General features: G+C 46.2%; 1 protein-coding gene across 7 annotated transcripts in view; it reads left to right on the top strand.

Moving 5' to 3' along the window:
* Positions 1-21,088, top strand: part of SBNO1 (strawberry notch homolog 1) — a 1,282,279-nt gene that overhangs the window by 200,097 nt on the left and 1,061,094 nt on the right. For all 7 annotated transcript variants that reach the window (XM_085634811.1, XM_085634813.1, XM_085634807.1 and 4 more), the window contains one exon: positions 9,030-9,130. In XM_085634811.1, coding sequence (XP_085490937.1) covers positions 9,030-9,130 — 101 coding nt within the window. The remainder of the gene's footprint in view (positions 1-9,029; positions 9,131-21,088) is intronic.

Raw genomic sequence — 21,088 nt, forward strand, 5'->3', positions numbered from 1 at the left:
GTACAAGAACTGACGTCAGCGCGCGAGGGCGGCGTCTAAGTACTCCGACGTCATTCCGGCGCACGACGCCGACGACGGACGCGGAGCCGCAGACGACGCCTAGCGACGCGCTAGGGGTATTGCTGACGAAAAATCTTCCGGATCCAGTCTGACGCCTGGGGATATTCTAAGGTGAGGAATCTAACTAACTAATGTTTCTTACAGATACATCGTTACCGAAGGTAAGTAACTTGTTCATTAATGTATTCTATTGACAGGACAAAAGATTTTCGTGAAACAAGGCAGCATTCTGGTGCATTTGCTTCCCTTCACAAAGGGAAAGCCATTTCAAAATTGAGCATTTCTAGTTGGATCATTAAATGTATCCAAAGATGCTATGCCAAGGCCAAAGCCAAAAGAACTTTGTGTATACCCCCTAGAGCATACTCAACTTGTAAAATAGGGACATCTATGCCTTTCTTAGGAGCTATTCCCACAGCAGACATTTTGTAAAGCGGCTACATGGCCTACACAACACATCTATACCAAACACTATTGTGTGGCTGTTTTAGCTCGCCAATGTAGGACAGGCAGTACTATGTCCACTTTTTCAAACAGCAATGTCCACTGGTTAGCCACCGCTTTCTGGAGGGTACTGCTATACAGTCTATGCAAAGCATGTGTATCTGCAGCCACACATGCCTTATACTGATTGTTACTTACCCTGTAAGCATCTGTTCTTGGCATGTAGTGCTGTAGATCCACATGCATCCACCCTCCTTTCCGGACACCTATGGTCATTGCAGCCCTAATCTGTATTTCACTTGCATGGACATCTCTGTACTCTCTTTCAGTTATACTCCATTCTCACCTTCTTGCGGGAAAACAATCTAACAATGGAGTAAATGCCAATGCGTGCGATTACTAAAAGGAGTCACCTTACCTCCTGACTTGAAATACATTTTCGAAGAAAAACACTCAAACATCCGGAACCAATATTCGATGGCAGGCGTATGCAAAGCATGGGAATTTGCAGCGCTACATGCCAAGAACAGATGCTTACAGGGTAAGTAACATAATCCTTTCTCTTAGTCAGCAATCCCTAACACACTCAGATGGCCAATCTTTTGCAGCCAAGAGAATGTCGTAGCCGAATGACAAGTTCTCCCAAAAGAGAATATTGATAGTACGTGGTATATCCTATCCCTCTCCAACTAGAGTTGCAATTCATATAACTGACTTGGAACACTCAGTCTCTAGTCCGGCGTTTCCCCCTGGATGTAGTCACTTGATGCTACTGCCGACAGACACTCCATGAGATTGCCGGCAAACTATTGTGAATTCTTCTGCGCTGTCCAGTGGGTTCAGAGCCCACTCCCCATTCAGAAGTAGTCCTCCGTATCTGTGGCATGTTTTGGCTTTATTCCCAGCCAATTATTTTTTTTTTTTTAATTGAGGCTTTGACTTCGTAGGTTTGTCTCCCTTTTTTGGTATAAAGTCAAGAGCGTTACAAGTCATTCTTCGGTTTCACGTACTCTGATCTGCGCTTTGATCGCCGTCCTCTCTAAGCGTTTTTTGGATGACTCCTGAAAGAAACGAGAAGGGTATGTATCGGTAGTCTGATACCTATCCGGCTGTTTAATGAAATCACGGTTATGCAAATTATAACGCTTCTCTCTGGACTGCTATTGAGGAGACCCACCCCGTGTTTTAGTCTTTTCTCTATTTTTTTTTTATCCCACCATCTTTTAGAAGACTCGGGTGCCTGCTTCTAGTTATCCTTTTCAGAATTACCCTTAATTTGTAGTTTATTAGGTCTTGCTCCCAAATTATCTCTACCTATCGATGTATAGGTTTCTTCAATAATTTTAGGTAGTTTGCACTCCTGATCTAGTGGAGCAACCTGCGTTGGCTATACAATATGGCTCCCCTATTGTATAGCCAACGCTGCTGATTCCCCTTTTATGTTACTTAGTATGATTGAGGATACTGCAGCAAAATTGCCCATTAATCTCATCCCCAAATCCAGGGCAGGGGACGCACTGTTCAAATTCTGAATCTGTTTCAGCACCTCAGGCTTAACAGCTAATGTAGTGTACCATGTGTCCTGGTAAAGACTATTGCAAAGATTGTGCCCCAAGTGGCCTAGTCTTCTACTGGGAGAGCCATCCCCATTGGCAGGCATATTGTGAGAATTCAATGTCTTTCTTGGGGTCCCGTATGGGGAAACACTGCCTCAACGTACTCTCATCCCTCCTGCTGGGAACCTTACCCATTATTGGTTACTGGAATTATTTCAGGCGTGGCCAATTGTGGTTGTGCAGCTTGAGCATCCCTTTGTGGGATAGCTGTTATGGTTCACATAAATTGTATTAGACTTCTATAGAGAGTAACTAAATCTGTGTATTGTACTCCAGCTCAACATCAGTAATGTCTGCTATGCCTGGTCATGGTGTATAACTGGCCAAGACTGACCACGTTGCTTCCTTATTACTGAGTTTACTTGTCTAACATTTTCTAATGTATGAGGTAGGGTGCTTAGGAACCAGTTCATGTGTTCCTGATTAAGTGAGTGGGATTTCTAAATCTTCATATGCTCTGTATTGGTTTGGCACTGCTACTTCAGTGTAAGTTGTGAAAATCCCCGGAGTTGGTATTTTCTGCTGGGAATGTGACCAATGAATAGAATACTTCTGTTTTGTACGCTTCATGGGCCTCTACCATGATGGGAATGTTCTCGCCTGTTGTGGGAGCCATATTGTAATAACATTTGTGTTAATGCATGTCTGCAATTGAGTGTTAGAACCAGCTGTACTGCATTAGCCATTGAAGTATTTTGAAAATGTGGTATTCAGAGTGGGTACCTCTGTGTGGTGATCCTTTTAGAGATTCAAGCTTAAACAACCTACAGCCACAAAATAGGGGTACCCTATTTATCTGAGGTGAAATGTCTTTACTGTAACACCATGGACGTCTCAGGTTAGTTGGTGAGCAGGGTTTTTGGGCACACAAAAGAAAAATACTCAGGAGACCCATTAAATAAGTACCCAAGCTAAAACTTTGCAATTATTAGACAACATAAACATCAAAACCTTGTGGGACTGAACACACACATTCACTCTCTCACACACACACACACACACACACACACATGCACATACACCTCGCTCCCTTGCTTTAGTCCTGGCTCGCTCACAGTGCACCATCTGTACCCCTAACCTAGCAAGGTAACAGGTTGCATGTGCAACATCAGAACATGACAACCCTGACTCCCCAAGGAAATTGTGGAAACAGATCTAAAGCCCTTTCATTTGTAACTCGTACATGCCCAAAGAGACACAAGAAATACTCGAATTAGCATGTCAGATTTATTGTAGCAATAAGATTCTTGTGTAAAATAAGTGCGCTGCTATTATCAATGGAAGGAAACTAAGCCGAGTAATCAGCATCACAAGAATGATAAAGAAAATGAACAGTTCAACAATTGTGCTGTTACATAGAATATATGTTTGCATAAGAGTATAGTTATGCTCCTTCTTAGTGCTCCCTATCCTTGTGTGCCTAAGGTGGGTGAATCTGCCATAATTCCTGTAGGGTGATCTAACTCCCTAGTTGCCTTTGGGTATGTTTCATCTTGGAGGCCATTTTGGTGTAAGGCAATGCAGATCATTCTGAGGAGATAAACACTGTCTGACAGCCCTCAATCACACAAAAATTTCTCCAAAATGTGTATTTCTGCAAAATGTACATGACTTATCTGTGATTTTATTGTAGGAGGAGCATATTACCATGTTACTGCTTTTTTGGTCTGAAGTCCACTCCTCACATTTTTAGGTCTCGGCTGTCCAAATCGGCGCATGCGCTGCTCTCGGCACTCGAGAGCTTCTTGGAATCGATACAGATTCCAAAGCTCTCGGAGGCGGAGTTGAAGCCCCGCCCATCTTTTTTTATTGGTCAGCGTCATCTTAAACGCAAAACGCTGGCTTTTGATTGTAAAGGAGGCTTTTTAGCCCCTCCTTGTTGCCACCTTGTCTCCTTTTGGCCCCGCCCACCGGGATTGGATCGTTTACTGGCGACATGTTACTATGTCCTTTAATTAAAGGGTGAGAACTTTTTTCGTCATTCCGGCTGGAGCGAGACGCAGGCTTTGTCCATGTTGCCTAGAGACCCCCCCCCTCCCTATTTCTGAAGCTAGCCGGTGTGTATGTGTGTGTGTGTGTGTGTGTGCGCTTCTGCCCACGCACGTGTTTAGTGAGTTTTGTGACTCAATTGGGGTGCGACCATCAAAAAGTGCTTTGAGTTGTCTTCCTTGAGTGCGCACGTTAGGTGGATGCATATACTGGGATTCTATTTTACTGTATGTCCGGTTTATTCTGGGCTAATCACCCTCCGATCGGGTCTCTGCAACTGCTGCCAGGGATCCTCCGCTCTGCTGCGCGAGGCAGGGGTGTCCTTTATAAACCGGAGTGTGGGGGGGTTAAACCCCCTCTCTGCCGCGATTGAACCCACCCCAAGACTCCCATCAGGAAAACGGGGGCTCAGATGGGGGGGGACAGAGAGGGCGCACTGGAGCGGCTCTGCCGGTGTTCTAAGTAGATGCGCTCCCCCATCGGTTTGTGCTCCTCCCTACGTCTGAGGGGAGCTTACAAATACAGCTAAGACCTAACTAGCTCTGCTCCCCCGTTGGTTTGTGCTCCCCCTAGGGGGCTTACAAATACAGCTATAACCTGCTTTGTTGGTGCCTGGACGTATGTCTATGCCTCCCCTAAGGCGCTGCTGCTATTGTGCGTGAGCCTGACCAACACCGGCCAAAAACAAGCGGTTTATCCGAGAACCGCCTCCAGCCGGAGCAAGGGGCAGAGACGCTGTGTCATTCTCCAGACAGATACATGTCTCGTGTTATGAGTGAAACTGAGACCCGAGGAGGGAGAGGCGGGGTGTCCTTTTTAGGAAAGAGAAGGTGTTTGTTGTTACCGCACAGCCCCACCCCTCAAAAAGTCGATTCATTGTCACATCCGTAACTCTGAGGCATCTCTGTGAAGGTGAAAGCAGGTAGGGGTTCAGGGTTCATCACAAGTGTTTATTAACATTGAAATAACATCTCTTCGGTTATGGCCGATGCCTGACCCCTAACCGGTAAGAAGGTGCAACAACGTGCAAACAAACACTGGCGTTACTGAAGGAGAGGGGGATGTCACTTTACAAAGTCCAAAACATAAAATGGTGAAACGTTGTCTTACTGGTGGAGGGGGGATACCGAGCTGTTTGAGTCGTGAAAAGCACGACTTCAGAGACCGGCTGCGAAGTTTACATAAGTTGATTCATAGAGTGAGGTCGCTTTCCGACAGGGTCTTGAAGCTCAAAGTATGCCCGAGAGCAGGTATTAAGGCACCCCAAGGTTTACTGGTGCCTTCACTGTTTATTAGTATATGCCCCACTGAACTACCAGCACATCACGAGTAGTTAAAACTATGGTGCTTATAGATTTAAAATCATTTTCAAAAGGGCTGTGGAATGGATTTATCTTGTGTATTATGAATAAAAGTAGCCGGTTAACTCCAGTTCCTCTTATGCAGGAGAGCGACTTTACTTTTATAAGCCTGCATCTTTTTTTATTGGGCGGCCCTCTGTCCACCCGAGTCACCGCGCTGGGGCTGAAGGGTTCTGCACCTTTATTTCAGAGCTGGTACAGCGGAAAGTGTTAAAAAGCCCGGAATTCGGATTACGAGCAAAGCCTGGAAAGGAGAGGGATAGACCGCAGCGGGATTGAAGAGCTTGGAATTTCAGAGTGAGTCACTCGCGAGTTTTCGTGGCAACCAACTGTGATTAGGACTGCTGAGGATGGAGGTGTATCTTGTGAGGGATAGCTTGGGGTTAAACCAACGGGGCATGCTCGATTGGGGGGGAAAATGGTTGCGAAATATCGCTGCTTAAAAAAAGGGGTTGGCTTCTACCTGTAAGGCGCAGGTGTACTAGCGATTGAGTATAGACTATTGTAGAATGTGTTCCTCGCCTTGAGAGGGAGGGTCTTGCCAAATCTTTTTCGGATAAGCGGTTTTTATTGTTAAGAATAAAAAGTTTGACCTAAAAGTTTGGTGGTAAAACAAAGTACGATTGCTTGCAGGTGTAACTTCCGGGTGTTTTTTTGTGAGAGGGTTTTGTTGGCATTCATGTGCAGAAGGTAGTATTATGTGCTCCAATGGAGAGTAACAAGTGTGGGTTACCAGAAATCCTGGCATGTTCTGTGGCTCATTTTTTACTGTTCTCCACTGCCAGGTTCAAAACTCGCTCAAGATGTACTCTGCCGCTGAAGTTACTATTAAGTAGTGCTCAACACACCGCTTTGAAATGGTTAGTCATTAAGGATGGCACACTATTTTTCGTTTACTTTTAGTTAGTGATTCCTGTTGAGACTGGTTAGTTGACTTTAGGGCTAATACTATAAAACTAAAAACTAAACTAACGAGCATTAAAAATGCAATAGGTCTTGCCTTTTATTAAGTTAAAGCCATTTGCTTTGCTATATAATACCATTAGCAAAGCAAATGGCTTTAACTTAATTAAAGGCGAGAACTATTGCATTTTCAATGCTTGTTTAAAGATGCATGACAGTAGTGTGAGCTCATCTACAACATCAAGAGATATTAGCCCAGTGTTGCCTAGGTGACTGATAAAATCCCACTGCGAGATTCAGCCAGACTGCAACATCCCTTAGTCTTTGCTAGGCTTGCAGTTAAATATGTAAAGCTTTAAGTCTACACCAACTCAAGTGATATACTGGAGGGTAACGCTAGACACAATGACTATACAAAAAGTGTTTTCTCCGGAAGGAAGTGTCATTAATCTGTGAGAAATGTCATCTTTTAATTATACCCAATCCATTTGCAAGGAAAGCCTTCTCTCTTCTGAGCTCCATATCTTAATATATTTCAAGTTGTCTCAAATGCAACGTTTCATATGAGACCCCTCCTTGTATCTAGAAGATAAGCGCTCAGTTAAATAATGAGGATGACAAATATCATCCTGTGAAAGTGGCATAAGAATCCCCATCATGGTGGTGCAAGGCAGAAGTCTTGAATTTGAGAATACCGTTTCAGCAGGAGCCACCACTTCATGCAGTGGAAGGTTTGATATTGGGATGGGGGCTGTATCTAGGGACTCTGGCAGTGCAAGGACAGTGGTCAAAATGGATGGCATCATTCCACAGCAGATATTTAGAGTGGAGAGACCTGGCTCTCAAGACCTTCCTGCCTGCTCTGACAGAGTACTGTTCTTTCCCAGACAGACCATAAAACAAAAGTACATTACCTGAACAAGTAGGGTGACATTATGTAGATACCTCTCGTCATTGAGTCTCAGAAACTTTGGTCTTAAGCTTTCGCCAGACGTTTATCTACAAGAGTAATTCACTTGCCTGGAACTCTCAACCATCGCATATACTTAACTTGGTTCTGCGGGGTAGATGTTTTTACCACATCAGAGCAGAAATAATGATTCAACTAGCTTAGCCAAACTTACAGTTTGCCTGTACAGGTTTCTATCACTGCTACTACAATATACAGATGCCTGGCCAGCTATTCTATACAGGACATGTCAACAGAGACATTCCAAAAGGTCTTAAGAAGATAAGATTGCCATCTTCTCATTGGAAGCTGAATTTGGTGTTCAGCATCCGTTTGGCGGGGCTACTATTTGAGCTTGTTCACAAGGCTTTGTTAGAGCATTCATAATGGGAAACTGGCTTCCACCTAGCACTAACTTCAAATTGTAATTAGTGAGAGACCAGCATCATCACCAGGAGTGCCTTACATGGTATTCCATGCTAACTGGGTGGCTTTGAGAACTCGCCACTAAAGTAGTAGCTGAGTTGTAAACCAATAAGACCATCCCTTTTGTACCATTCGTTTCCAATTCATCATTGGAAGCAGAGCTTGCCTTGCGTTCTTTGAATGTTAAGAGTTCTTCTTTTTTAATTAGACGAAACTAGGACAGTAAGGAAGTCCAAACAGCACTATATCAGTCACGTAAGTCAGGACCTGTCTACCTTATAAAGAATTAGTCTCCAGGTGAATAGTAGCCTGCATTGTCTTATGCTACCAGCTAGCAAAAAAATATTTAACAGGCAGACCACATTCTTCAAGGGGAAAACAGCCACCACGGCCTGCCTGAGAAATATCCCTTTGGCAGAAATTGGCAAAGCACCTGGCAGTCATTGCATACCTTCTCAAAACATGGTCTTGGTATACATGAAAAATCAGTCTCCTTAGTTGGTCGGGCTACTCTAAACTTTTTAACCTATTCTAAATTAAAGGTGCTGTGCAATCTGCACTGTATCATTTATCTTATCCAAGGTTCACCCAAAACGAGTTGTGGAAGCAACTGTAGTTTTTAAGGGACAGTACATGTTTTCAGCTTTCTCACTGAATGCCTATCGGACTGTGCTTTTCCTCATTGCTACTGCATTTCAAAGCAGGTATTGCCATAGATGCTGCAGTGTAGTCTGAGAAAAGATTATTTTCTTGTACTTTTAAAAGCCTGCAGTCTGGAAAACCTTGCGGCTCTCACATTTGCCCCAAATCTTAAAAAATGTTTGTGCACATTCTCTGGAAATGTATGTTGGTTCTTACTATTTGGCACACCAGTCCATGCCGGACCTCCACTCAGCCAGCATCAGGGGCTTTTCCAGTTGTATGCTCTGTCTCTCTTGGCACCAATTGTTGCTATTAATTGTAACATTTATGACTTTATTGAATAATACTATGATGCAGATCCAGTTCAGTTGACATTGCTTACAGTCTGAAAACCTTCTGTAGATTCGTATTTTCCATAGTGGCAAAGCGAAGACAAACATTATTCTTGGCTGGTTAAGCCCATTCTACTGTGGTGTGTTTAATTCTAGGTTTCTGTGCAGTGTATTTCATGAAAACCATGTTAAGTTCACATGCCGAAGTTATTATAGCTTTCACTGTTCAAATAGCTTTACACTGTAGACATTGTGGAGTAGTTTACAGAAGTTGCAATTTTTAATTTCAAATGTTTTCACTTGGCAGCTGATTTAAGTAATGGTGCTAAAAAAGATTTCTCCGGTAAAGATGTTGCAAGAATATGGATCAATGATGATCTCAAAATGAGAAGTTTTTCGCCCACCTTGGTGAGTATTTGGACTTGAAATCATAAATGCAGATTTTTCAATTGTTATATTTTTCATAACTTGTTAGCTAAATGCAGATTGTGTATTGTCACCATTATAGTATTTCGTCACTCAAGTAGGATAACTGGTAAAACGATTGTTTCTGAATTTGCTTTCTTGTGTTGTGTGTTGTCCTTGAAATTGATAGCTCTTTATGCTTGATGTATTTCTTTGCCTCATAGTTGTCCATTTAAGTGCAGATTGAGAGAATATAAAATTTCATATCTAGAGTTAAGACATTTCTATTAAGGACACGGAGGCAATGATCATGCATTATCATGTAACAAGCATTACTGGAATAAACCTATCGGTGATATTCCAAGTGCTGCAACTCATGTGAGTCTGTGGATGGACAGAAACCAACATCAACTTATCAGTGCATGAAGTCCAGGTACATAATCCTCCTAAAGGAGCAGCACTTTTTGTTCGAAATTACCAGCTCCCAAGCAGTCTTCCTCCTGTGCGCTTATGAATCAAAACCACATATGTCCTTCCACAAATGAAGAGCTAGCAAGAAATATCACTGTTTAATGACTGTTTATTAACTAGCTTATTCCTATAGAATTCCTGTTCAGAATGTCCCTAGAATAAACTTTCCAATGCCCATAGATATCAGGAGGAAAAGCAGTAAAGAGATACTACTTTTCCAGTGGGATGAACCTTACCTTCATGTCCTTAATAGCATTGAAACTTTGCTTCATGCTAATTGAGAAGTGTTCTATTCTATGCCAGCAACGTAGGTGAGAATTATGCATGTTGAAACTTCCATGAATGTGGATTCTTCTGATCAGTTGCTGCTTCTTGTAATGTCCTTCAGTCATCGTCTTAAAGAGAACGCTTTAGAGAGCAGCCACTCGTAGTGGAGTGAACTCAAAATGGCGAAATGCCTACACCTACATCCTTACATGACCCTAAAAACTCATCTTGTTTTGGCCACTTGAGGCTTGATGCATGTGGACTACTATAAAAATCTTGCATTACACCGCTCTTTGGCGGATCACGTCATTAGGAAGTGTGGGAGATCTTTACAGCCATCTTGGTTTGGGAACTGCCAAGTGTATGTTGGGCGCCATTTTGGGGGAGTAGGCGGGCAGTGCAGGCTCCGACGGTGTATTTATACCAGCCTTCTGCACGCGCAGCGGTGACGCGCAGTGGTGTGCGCCTCCCTGCGCCGGAGTCGTGCCAGAGTCCTGCCCGTCTGCGCTCGTCCGCGTCTCGGGAGTGTCAGGGGCAGGACGGAGAGGTGTCTATAGCTGTATTTGCAGGTAATACGTCTGTGTTATGTTGCGGATATGTTAGGTTACAGTACGGCCGATTTACTTGCCTTACGCCCCCCTAGTGGCCAATGTCATCCCTCATTTCCGGGCAGCCGTGCTTTACGGAAAGGCTGTCTTGTTTGTGGGTGGCGGCTTCCACACATTATTAGAACTGCGCCGGATAATATTCCGCCCCCGTACCAATGCCTTCTTCTCAATACTAGATCCATGATCTGTCACTCTCTTGATATTTGGAATTTATTACATAATTCCGATATATCTTGCCTATTTCTTACGGAGACATGGCTGAGTGATTGCTCTGCACCCGACTTAGCCAATGCCATCCCTCCGGAATATAACATCTTCAGGAAGGACAGAATATCTGGCAGAGGGGGAGGGGTTGCTCTTGTGGTTAATAAAAACATTCCCTGCTCAACCTTTCCGGTTGAAAATATTCAGGGTTGCGAAGCCTTGGGCTTCACCCTTCAGCTCTCCCCCCTCCAGGCTTGTACCGGGATCCTCTTGTATAGAGCCCCGGGGTCGGTAGGGTCTTTTTTTGATGAACTACAAGTCGCTCTCTCTGTCCCTTGTCTTAGATCAGAGCACTGTATCCTTTTGGGGGACCTCAATGTCCATATGGATATTGTAGAGGACCCCGATGCAATAAAATTAAGTGACATTACAACTACATTAGAACTATCTCCGTTTCTGCTGAAGCCGACGCACAATAAAGGCCATATTCTTGACCAGATTTTTTCTACAAAAGCTATTGTGATTAAATCTATACAACCTGTACTGTGGTCGGATCATTTTTTGGTCTCTTTCTCGGTACCTGCTACTGCTCTTATTCGGGTGAGAGAATCCAAAGAGACCATGCGAACCTCTCGCCCTTTCCACCTACTTTCGGCGGAAATGCTATCTGAGGCCCTTGCTTTTCCATGTCCTCTTTTGGGTTCTTTGGAAGAGAATCTCAGTCTTTTTCAGAATTGGCTGACAGCCAGACTCCAGACCTTAATTCCCGAAACTAAGATTAAACAAGGTGAACGTAGAGCGTCTGCCCCATGGTTCACCTCTCAGTTAAGGGAGCAGCGGCAGGGCTGCAAAAGGGCGGAGAGAGTCTGGCGACGGGCCTACGACTTGACTGAGAAAGCGAAATTCCGAGCAATAACTAAAGCTTATCATCAGTCAATTTGGAAGGAAAAAAAAGCTTATTTCGAGCGACGAATTGATGAGGCCGAAAACGGCTGCAAGGAAATCTTTCAAGTAGTTTTGGATTTTACGTCCCCTGCTATCTGTACTGTATCTCACACTCATTCTGAAGAGTGGATAAAACCGCTTGCAACCTTCTTTACCAGCAAAATTACAACTATCCAAGCCTCCCTTCTCCACTCTAGCTCTCAGTTGGCCGCGGGTCCTTCATCCCCCCCTGTACTTAGGGAGAGTTTAGGCCCTTCTCTTTCACTTTTTCCACACCTTTGCCTTGACACTTCTTTGGAGCTTTTGTCAGGCTTGAAATCAGGCTCCCCACTTGATCCGTGCCCAGCTAAACATCTGGGGAAAGTGGCACCTGCTTTAAATGCCCTGCTGAATCCACTCTTGAATTCTTCACTGCTAACGGGAGTAGTCCCACAAGCGTGGAAACATGCTCTGATCCTGCCATTGATCAAGAAGCCCACCTTGGACCCCCTCATCCATGCCAACTATAGGCCCATCTCCCTTCTCCCTGCTCTGGCGAAAGTGGCCGAGAAATTTGCACATCGGACGATCTCTAATTTCATTGAGGAGCACGATTTGCTGCATGACACGCAATCTGGATTCTGTGCTAATTTTAGCACGGAGTCTGCCCTCTTAGAAGTCACGGATGCCATCAGGGAAGTGCTCGATGCTGGAGGAAGGGCCATGCTGGTAATGTTAGATCTATCGGCGGCCTTCGACACAGTCCCTCATGACCGCCTCCTTGTAAGACTCTGGGAGTGCGGCATTCGGGGGACTGTGTGGAGTTGGCTTAAATCCTTTTTAGGCGGCCGCCGACAAACGATCTGGGCGCCCCCTTTTTCCGCGGATATGGCTCCGCTAGAGGTAGAGGTACCGCAGGGCTCCATCCTTAGCCCCTTGCTATTTAATATCTTTATGGCCCCTCTAGCGGCAGTCGCGGAGTCTTTTGGCGCCCAGATCATATCTTACGCCGATGATACCCAGCTCCTTTTCACTTGTGACAGGGGCGGGACTTTCGATGGCGTACAGATCAAGGATTGTCTGGGGGCGGTCTTCGAGTGGTTTAGGTGCAACGGGTTAAAGTGCAATTCCGACAAGTCGGAGCTGCTTTTTTTTGGTTGCACCTCTGAGCCAGACTGGAAAGCCTGGTGGCCTCAAGATCTGTTTCCACCGGACAGTGTGACCCTTAAGGCTAAAAACCTGGGAGTGATTGTGGACAGCGAATTGTCCTTTGGGCCACATGTTTCGTGCCTTTCAGGTAAATGTTTTGGCATCTTACGGATGCTGAGAAAGTTCCTTCCTCTTTTGTCTATTCAGCATAGGAAGACTATTGTTCAGGCTCTGATTGGATCGCGATTGGATTACGCAAACGCGCTTCTTTTGGGTCTACCAAAATATCTTTTGACCCGTTTGCAAGTGGTCCAGAATTCGGCAGCCCGTGCTATCTACGGGCTCCCAAGAAGAACTGGCGCTACGGCCCTATTAAATGCTTTACACTGGCTGCCGATCGCTAAAAGAATTCTCTTTAAGTGCCTGACTCTTGCCTTTAAGGCTCTACAAGGCTCTGGCCCTAAGTACTTAAGGAAACGTCTTTCCCGATATGTACCGGGTAGGGCCTTGTGATCATCTTTGCTGTCCAAAATGACAGTCCCGGTCATTAGGCGCACAAGGATGGGTGGTCGCGCCTTCCGCTACTTGGTCCCGAAGGAGTGGAATGAGCTACCATTTTCTCTTAAACAGGCTCCCAGTCTCCTCGCCTTTAGAAAGGAGCTTAAAACGTGGCTTTTCACTAAATAAACTTTGTTTCTTCAGATAATTCTGGTCTTCTCTCTATCTCCTTTCTGTGGTTGCGTTCTGTTGTGTCTGCCAATGTTCTTCAGCAATGCGCCGGGATGCTCCTGGGAGTAGCCGAGCGCTATAGAAGAAATAAATTAACATAACATAACATAACATAACTACTCACAAATTGATGAATCTGGAAAGGCAGAGTGTGAGTTTGAGCCAGTATTGTACTTGGGGGGCCTTACCCCCCCACCCCCCCCCCCCGAGCAATGGGAAACATTACCTTGTGTGGGGTGAACCTAACACAAGAAAGATCCAAAGTTTAGACGTTTGAGACCCTACAGCAAGACGCCAAATGAAGCTTGGCCATCTTTGCTGAAATCTCCCTTCTCGAGAGATGCTTCTTCCTTTTGCCTGAGGACAAAATTTGACACTGCTAACTAGCAAAGGCACTCCGGAAAAGTAGCCTTTTTGAAGCTATTTACTATTCTAAAGGCCATCCCAGTCTGGCTCAACTGTGAGAGGAGGTTTTGGTTGTGGACACATCTGCCTACGAGACCCAAATTCTTTGTCACTAAAGTACAATCCTTCCTGCTTGACTGTATCTTCTGGTTATGCCTTCTGAATGAATATGGCAGTCTGGCTCTAATTCTCTGGTGGATGGCCTTGATTCTTTCACCTGCAACCCCAAAAACCCAATCCTCCAAACTGCTCTTTGGACACATTTGCCGGCAAAACAGACTGCCAGCAGTTACCAACAGTTCATGTGGTGATTCAGCTGCTTTTCCTATTGCCTTCCCTTGGTGAGTAACACTTCACTATCTTTTACTGATACACCACTGTGCTGATGGAAGAGTTGCAATCTTTTATGGCTGAACCATCCTGTCTCTATAGTGTGAAAATGGGAACGGTTAGGTGTGCTTTTGTATCATCCAATTGTCCATGATTTTATTTTTTTACTTGTTTTATTTGCATTCAACTCACAAACATTGTGCCCACATCTGCCAGTACAGGTTTCACAATGTGTTCTAACATAAGCATGCAGAATAAAGTATGTTTGACTGACCATTTCCTATAGGGGACTCCATGCTTGTGTATGTCAACATGCTTTGGGACGCCATGTGTTTGAGTGAGCCGAGACAAAGTGTGGGCCTCCTGCCCTGTATGTGGTTGCATAGTAACAGGGGATGCAACAGTGGAACGGTGGGGGATGAGAGGGGGAGGAGGGACACGGTATTGAGTAATAGTGTTAGTGTCTTGCATTGGACTTGGAGACAGCGTGCTAGCTCTGGAAAAGTGAGGCTCACTCGCAGGCAGGGGTGACTCAGGCTTGCATTTCAGTAGTGTCTGCACAATGGATGAAGGTGGCAAATAGTGTACCAATGTTGATACAGCCCTGTGGCCAGAGGTGAGACGCAATCCATTCTTCTCCGGCAGGGGTTTGGTTATGTCAACTTGTGGGGCTGACAGAGCTAGAGGCCAGGACCCGGAATCCGAACACAGCACCCCCAACACGCCGGCAGCAACTGAGTCCTTGCATAGTTTCCAACGAAAGCAGGCGTAGCGGGCGCGCAAAAAGGTCAGTGGGTAGGCCCCTACAGTCACCCTGACTGGAATAATTAATCTAGGGTGACCCTTCCACGGTGGGGAGGGGGCAGTCCACTGTGTCAGTTGAAAAGCTGGGGCAAGGGGCCAAGAGATGCCACCTTGGGGCTGCAGAACGTTGCAGTTCCTCAAATGGATCTCAAGGGAAGGCCTCCTCTGACAGTCCAACTGTGCAGGGGGGGATGGGCAGTGGCCCACCCCTTGCAAGCCCTAAGCCTTGGCCTCACAAAAGTGTTAGCGTTTCTCTTCAACGCTGTCTTGGGGAAGGAGGGCTCGCGTCCTGGCGGTGACATCGGTGTACCACTCTGGGAGGCGTGCAACAAGCTATGGTGCTCCTCGGGCCCCCACCAATTGTCCAACAGATCCAAAGCGAGGCTGTAGTCAGGCAGCAAGAAAAATGGAAGCACCAGTAGGGCCTCCGCCCGTGAGTAGGACCACACTGCAGGGCTGACCTCACCCCACAGCATCGCCTCGTGCAGGAAGGTTATGCGCCTCTATTATGGCGCCGGTGCACCACTCGAGTGAGGTGAGTGAAGAGCAAGTGACCTGCCCCAGGCAGCCTCCAGTGGCCCCACAGGACCTATGCACAGCCGCAGCCAGGAAAAGAAACAAGGGAAAGACAAGTGGGAGCCTCATGGTGTTAAGTAGGCCCCCAGGGTTTCATTACAGCACTGGTCTCAACGTGCAGCACCATCTCAATTTGTGAGGGGAAATTTGGCGTGTGCCTTGATTTTTGTTGCCGGTGTACCATGCAGGGGTGGCAAGAGACGTGCGAGGGTTCTACCCGAGTACCCCCACGGCCCAGCAGGACCAGGGCGAAGATGCAGCCAAGCAAGACAGTCCAAGGAAAAACCAGTGGGGGCCACACTTTCCTGACTAGGCCCTTTGGGCCACACAACAGCACTGGTCTCTCCCTGCAGTGCCTTTTTCGGTTGAGGGGGAAGAATGGCGCGAGCCTTGGTTTTTGGCACTGGTACACCCCCCCCTCCCCTCCCCCCCCCCCCCCCCCCCCCTGGGGAGATGTGACTTTTGAGGGCCCTACCTAGGCACCTACGCCTGACCAGGAGGCCCACAGTGAAGCTGCAGCTGGACTGACCGGAGAAAAAGAAAGTCCATTGGGGGTCTCACGCAATTAATTAGTCCTTCTGGGCCTCACATCAGCACTGGTCTCACTCTGCAATGCTGTCGTGGCGGGTGGCGGGGGGTGGGGCTCACACATCGATTTCTGGCACCGATGTATTACTCGGAAGGTTTGTGGCTGATGAGGTTCCTCACCAGGCCCCTCCCCCGGCTCAACAGGTCCAAAGGAGCAGATTCAGCCAGGTGGGGGAAATTAGCATGGAGTCCAGCTGGACCTCCCGCTGCTATTTAGGCTCAAACTCTGGTGAAGAGGAGCGGGCAGTGTGTGGGGGGGGGGGGGGGGGCTTTGTGTCTGTGGCCCGTTCTCCCTGCCTGTCCATGCCGCCTCTCACCTCACTTTGGAGTCTTCTCTGCGCCACAGGAGGGGCTGCAGCCAAGCCCCCACGTCACTCCTGACCCGCCAGCTCGTTGCCCCCCTCACACTGAGACCACACACACAACACAAGAGGGCATTGCTGTCTACGGCCCTGACTCCAGAGGGCCTCACCACTCTAAACAATCAAACCCCTTTTCCTGTTTCCAGGCCTGAGAAGGAGGGGTGGTGGCAGACTGGCTCTAGCGGGTGGGGACTAGTCACAGGGTCTGTCGCAGGCTGGATGTCCCACAGAGATGGTCCGGGGGGGCTGTCCTCCGTGTTGTCCCCCCGGGGCCACACTCCTCACCTCGACCTCCCAGGTGGCGCCACGCCGAGCACAGATGCCCCTCTCATCAGGCACCTGGCCGATGTGATGATCGTAGCACCCTTCCGCGGGGCAAATCATTGGGGTGGAGGGGGGTTGCTGGGGGGCCACATGGGACCACCGGTGACTCTGCCTATCTGACCAGTTGGAGGCCACAATCTATTATTGACTGGCTGGGTGGCGGAGCGCTACTGAGAGGTGCCTGCCATATTGGCTGGGCAAGCCATGCCTGTGGCATCCCTGATAAGGTGAAGACCCTCCAGCTTGAAATGCCTGTAGATCTACCATTTGCTGAATTTGTTTTTAAATACGTAATTGATCTAAATATCACAGTACAACACAAACATGCAACAAGGTGCTGCATATTCTGGACCCCCCTACACCACCCCTTCAAATTGTTTGTAGGGCTATCTAACCTCCCCATACCATTGCTTCTGACCCGCAGAAGTCAGGATTTCAGACTCTAAAGTAGTTAAGAAAGAATCTTTGTGTAACGGTGATCCCTCGTTTATCCACCCAGTTCTGCCAGATCCACACATTTTTTAGGGCAGCCCCAAGTCTTATAAACCAGTTGCTCCCTGCCCATGCACCAATGCAGACCATTAACCACTCCTCGATTTAAAGGCGGTGTGTCTGCTTTCCAGTGATTTCAATGCTTTGTTGAATTATTGAAGCTTAATCTCCTTTCCTGCTTCTTTCATTGAATTCTGTTTGGAACTTTTTCCCTTTCACATTGTGAAGAAACAATAGGGTCCTTATTAGAAATAGTCAGTTTTGAGTGAATCAGGCCACTGTGTCTTAGGTTGTTAATACTCCTGGACTATGTTACTAAGGAAACCTCACCAGCCTTTATGTCTTCGGCCAGAGGTCTTTGACTGGAAGAAACTGTGAAACCACCTCTCTCGCACTCTGTGCCCTTTGGAAGCTTTGATTGGACAGATGGCTTACAGTGCTGCCCTTCTACTTTGACTGGCTTCTGTAAAAAACTGAGTCCAAACTTTCCTCCTAAAGTTATGGGCCTTATCCAAAAAGGTACACTTGGCCATGAATTCTTCTAGGTCATTTAAAAAGTGTTTGCCAGAAATGCACCTCTGAACTTTTGGGCCAGCATCAGATGTTGCCAGATTCTCTACTTTATGGTCCACTTTTGTTGAGCGAGGAGCATAGTTTTGTAGTACACAAAATGTCAGGGGAGAAGTGTTCTGGGTCTCTTGTCCTTGTTGGCTGTCCAGAAGCTTGGCCTGGTGCACTGGCCATGACATAGCGGTCACCTTCCTGAGGTCTAAATGAATTTCTTTAGGAAGGAGTTTATTCTGATGTTGACCTCTGGAGTAAGTGTGACTTCTCTCTCCTAGGATGGACAAGGAAACTCTACCCAAATTTTAATTTTAGATTTTGCTACTCTTAGTGAGCTACCTTGGCTGCAGAAATCCCCTCAAAGAACTAGGGTGATAAGTTAATGGTCTCAAACATCCAGTGGTTCCCTGCATCTCGGTCCTCACCAAGGCTTGGCGTCAGAATTTGATTGCTGTAGTGTGCTGGGCACAGCATCTTGTACGCATCTGGGGATTCCCCTTGTAAGACACTGGCTTATTGTTTGAAGGTGGTTGACTACCCACCTCTAGGAATAATCAGAACCCTTGCCAGGGTAAACCCTCAAAGTCACTAAACTACCTTTTGGTATCTAGGATTAAAGGCAGACAGGCTTCACTTGGGCACTGTTTAAATGATTTGTGTGTTACCATACAGTAATAAAGTCGCAATACAAAGCATTAAAAATTCCAAACTGAGAAATCTAGAGTAAAATTTAAAAAACAAAATTACAAACAATCCAATTTGGTGGAACGGAGAAATTATTGAATTTTGTTTGTTTGAAGTAGAAATGGCACCAAAATGCTCAGTGCCAATGATCAATGGTCACAGTTGATTGTGACCAAGGTGCAATGTGATGACTCTGTAGCCCTGTCAAGCATGCTTTGACTCTAATTTAAAAAAAGATGCTCACAGCACCCACCCTGCATATTCAGTGAGGCGCAAAAAAGTAATGTCTGCTCGTTCAAGTCAGCCCGTTGTTTTGCTCATGTGAGGCATTTCACACCATTTTAACGCCTATTTAATTGCTTATCCCTGGGTAAATGTCCAAAAGAATTTGGCCACCATTCAGTGGACCAAATGGAGGATTGCTTGCCCAAGGTGAGAACCTCCATTTTCCCTGCGTTCAACTTGACCTTCGTGAGGCATGATCTCAACGAGATAGCAATGTTGACTGAGTTTTGTGACAGGGTGAGGAGCTGTGTATCAACTGCTTACATAATAATTATCAATCTGTGACGCTACGTGACTTCTGCCAGAGGAAGCATGTATAAATTAATTCACTTTGGACTCCGGAAAGAGCCCTGGGGCACTCCCTGCTAAAACGGGAAAACCTGAGATTGGACGGGTTTTTGAAACGCCTTGACTGTGCGTTCCTGTAAAAAGAAGGCAACTCATTGCAGGGATTTATAACACACTACAACTCAAAACCCTTAAGAGGTTGTAGGACACATTTTCGAAAGCAGCACTCGGATCCAACATCAGCAGTGCTGCAATGTCGCTTGTTAACAGGGCAGAATTCATGCAATAGCAGGGGCTGAAGGCAATCTGGGTCCTGTGAAGTAGGTCAGTAGCCTTGATGAAAGTGGGGTGTTGCAGGTTAACATAGTTGTCTGCGTCCTTGGGGAAAAATGGTAAGGGTGAGATGGCAGATAGATTTAGGGCTTCAATGGTAGCTATCAATTAGCTTGCAAATCACAGGCTTGACAGTTTCTGTCTCTTGCTCCAAAATGGAGAGGGAAGCTGGGTCAAGCAGGAAGCCAGACTTGACTGATGTGGTATGAGGAGACAACTCCTCAGGTTCAGCAGATTTGATATAGAGCACCTTAGAGCAATCATCTGAGGCTTCAAACCAGGTGTTAAGACGAGGAGTATACTCGAAAAGAGGCGTAAATAGTTGCTACTTTGTGGAAAAATTGAGCTAAAGCATTACAGCCATCCTCCAAAGGTGTAGTTGAAGCTGAATCTCGAGACAATGAAGAGAGGGACTTGACGATGGCAGTCTTCTCGCGAGGAGTTCTGAGCAGAAAGAATTTTGTTAGCGTAGAAATCATGGCGAGATTGTCTAATGCGGCCCTGATACGCTTTAAGGGCCATCAAATAATATGCTTTACTGACAGTCGTAGGCTCTAAACCTAGAACGCTTCAAGCCCTTACAGTTCTTGAGTGAGAGCAGTTCATCACTGAACCACTCAGCTGATGGTTTCTGTCTACTGAGAGTCTACTCAGCCAGAGGGACTATTTGATCGAATGCACCAGAAATCCAGATTTCCAATTGTAAATTAGCTTTATCGACACAACTAGCAAGGTGGGATAACTCGAGTCTAATGCCTGAGTAAAGCTGGCGGGAGGCTCCCTAGCCCACTTGCGTGAACGCACTACCTGGGCAGTGGAAGGAAAGGATAAAAGGGACCCACATATCTGGGTGGTAGCTTACATGGCCCTTGTAATCGCAGGTGTATAGTGGACAGCCAAACCTGAGCTCCAACTTTATCAGACCTGCTTATCCTGCCCTACAACCCTCTCTACCATCTTCTCCCAAGTTAATAATTGAGGATCCCTCACACACAGCACCTCAGGGATCTCCACAGACTGATCCAGATGGGGATTATATTGACGAGGACACATTTGCCTGTAGACCCAATGAATGATTACACCATTGACCCTTCATTAGATAATGACCCAGACCTTTACCCTGCAAAGCTATCACCACCAGACGATAATATGGCTTATGAACAAGTCCTTGCTACAGCAGCAGAGTATCATGGGGAGCCTTAAATAAAGAGTCCTTAGAAGAAGTGTTTTTATTTGAAACACTTGAGTCCGCACATAGGTCAAGTCAAACATGCCCCATGCTTGAAGGCATGATGAGGCATACAGAGGATATTTTCAAAGACCCTGTACAAGCACATATTTAACTCCGAGTAGATCTAAAATATAATCCCTCGCTATCAGATCCTGTATGTATCGAAGGACAATTACCTTTCTACTCCCTAGTAGTGGCCAATGCTCACAAAATAGCTAATTCACAAACCTCTGGTGATGCACCTCCCTCAGACAAAGAATCTAAGCTTATAGATGCCTCCAGAAAACGAGTGGCTGTTCAAGACGCTAACTACTGGCGCATTGTGAACACACAGGGCCTACTA

The sequence above is a fragment of the Triturus cristatus genome, chromosome 11 (assembly GCF_964204655.1).
Source record: "Triturus cristatus chromosome 11, aTriCri1.1, whole genome shotgun sequence".
Taxonomy (NCBI): Eukaryota; Metazoa; Chordata; class Amphibia; order Caudata; family Salamandridae; genus Triturus; species Triturus cristatus.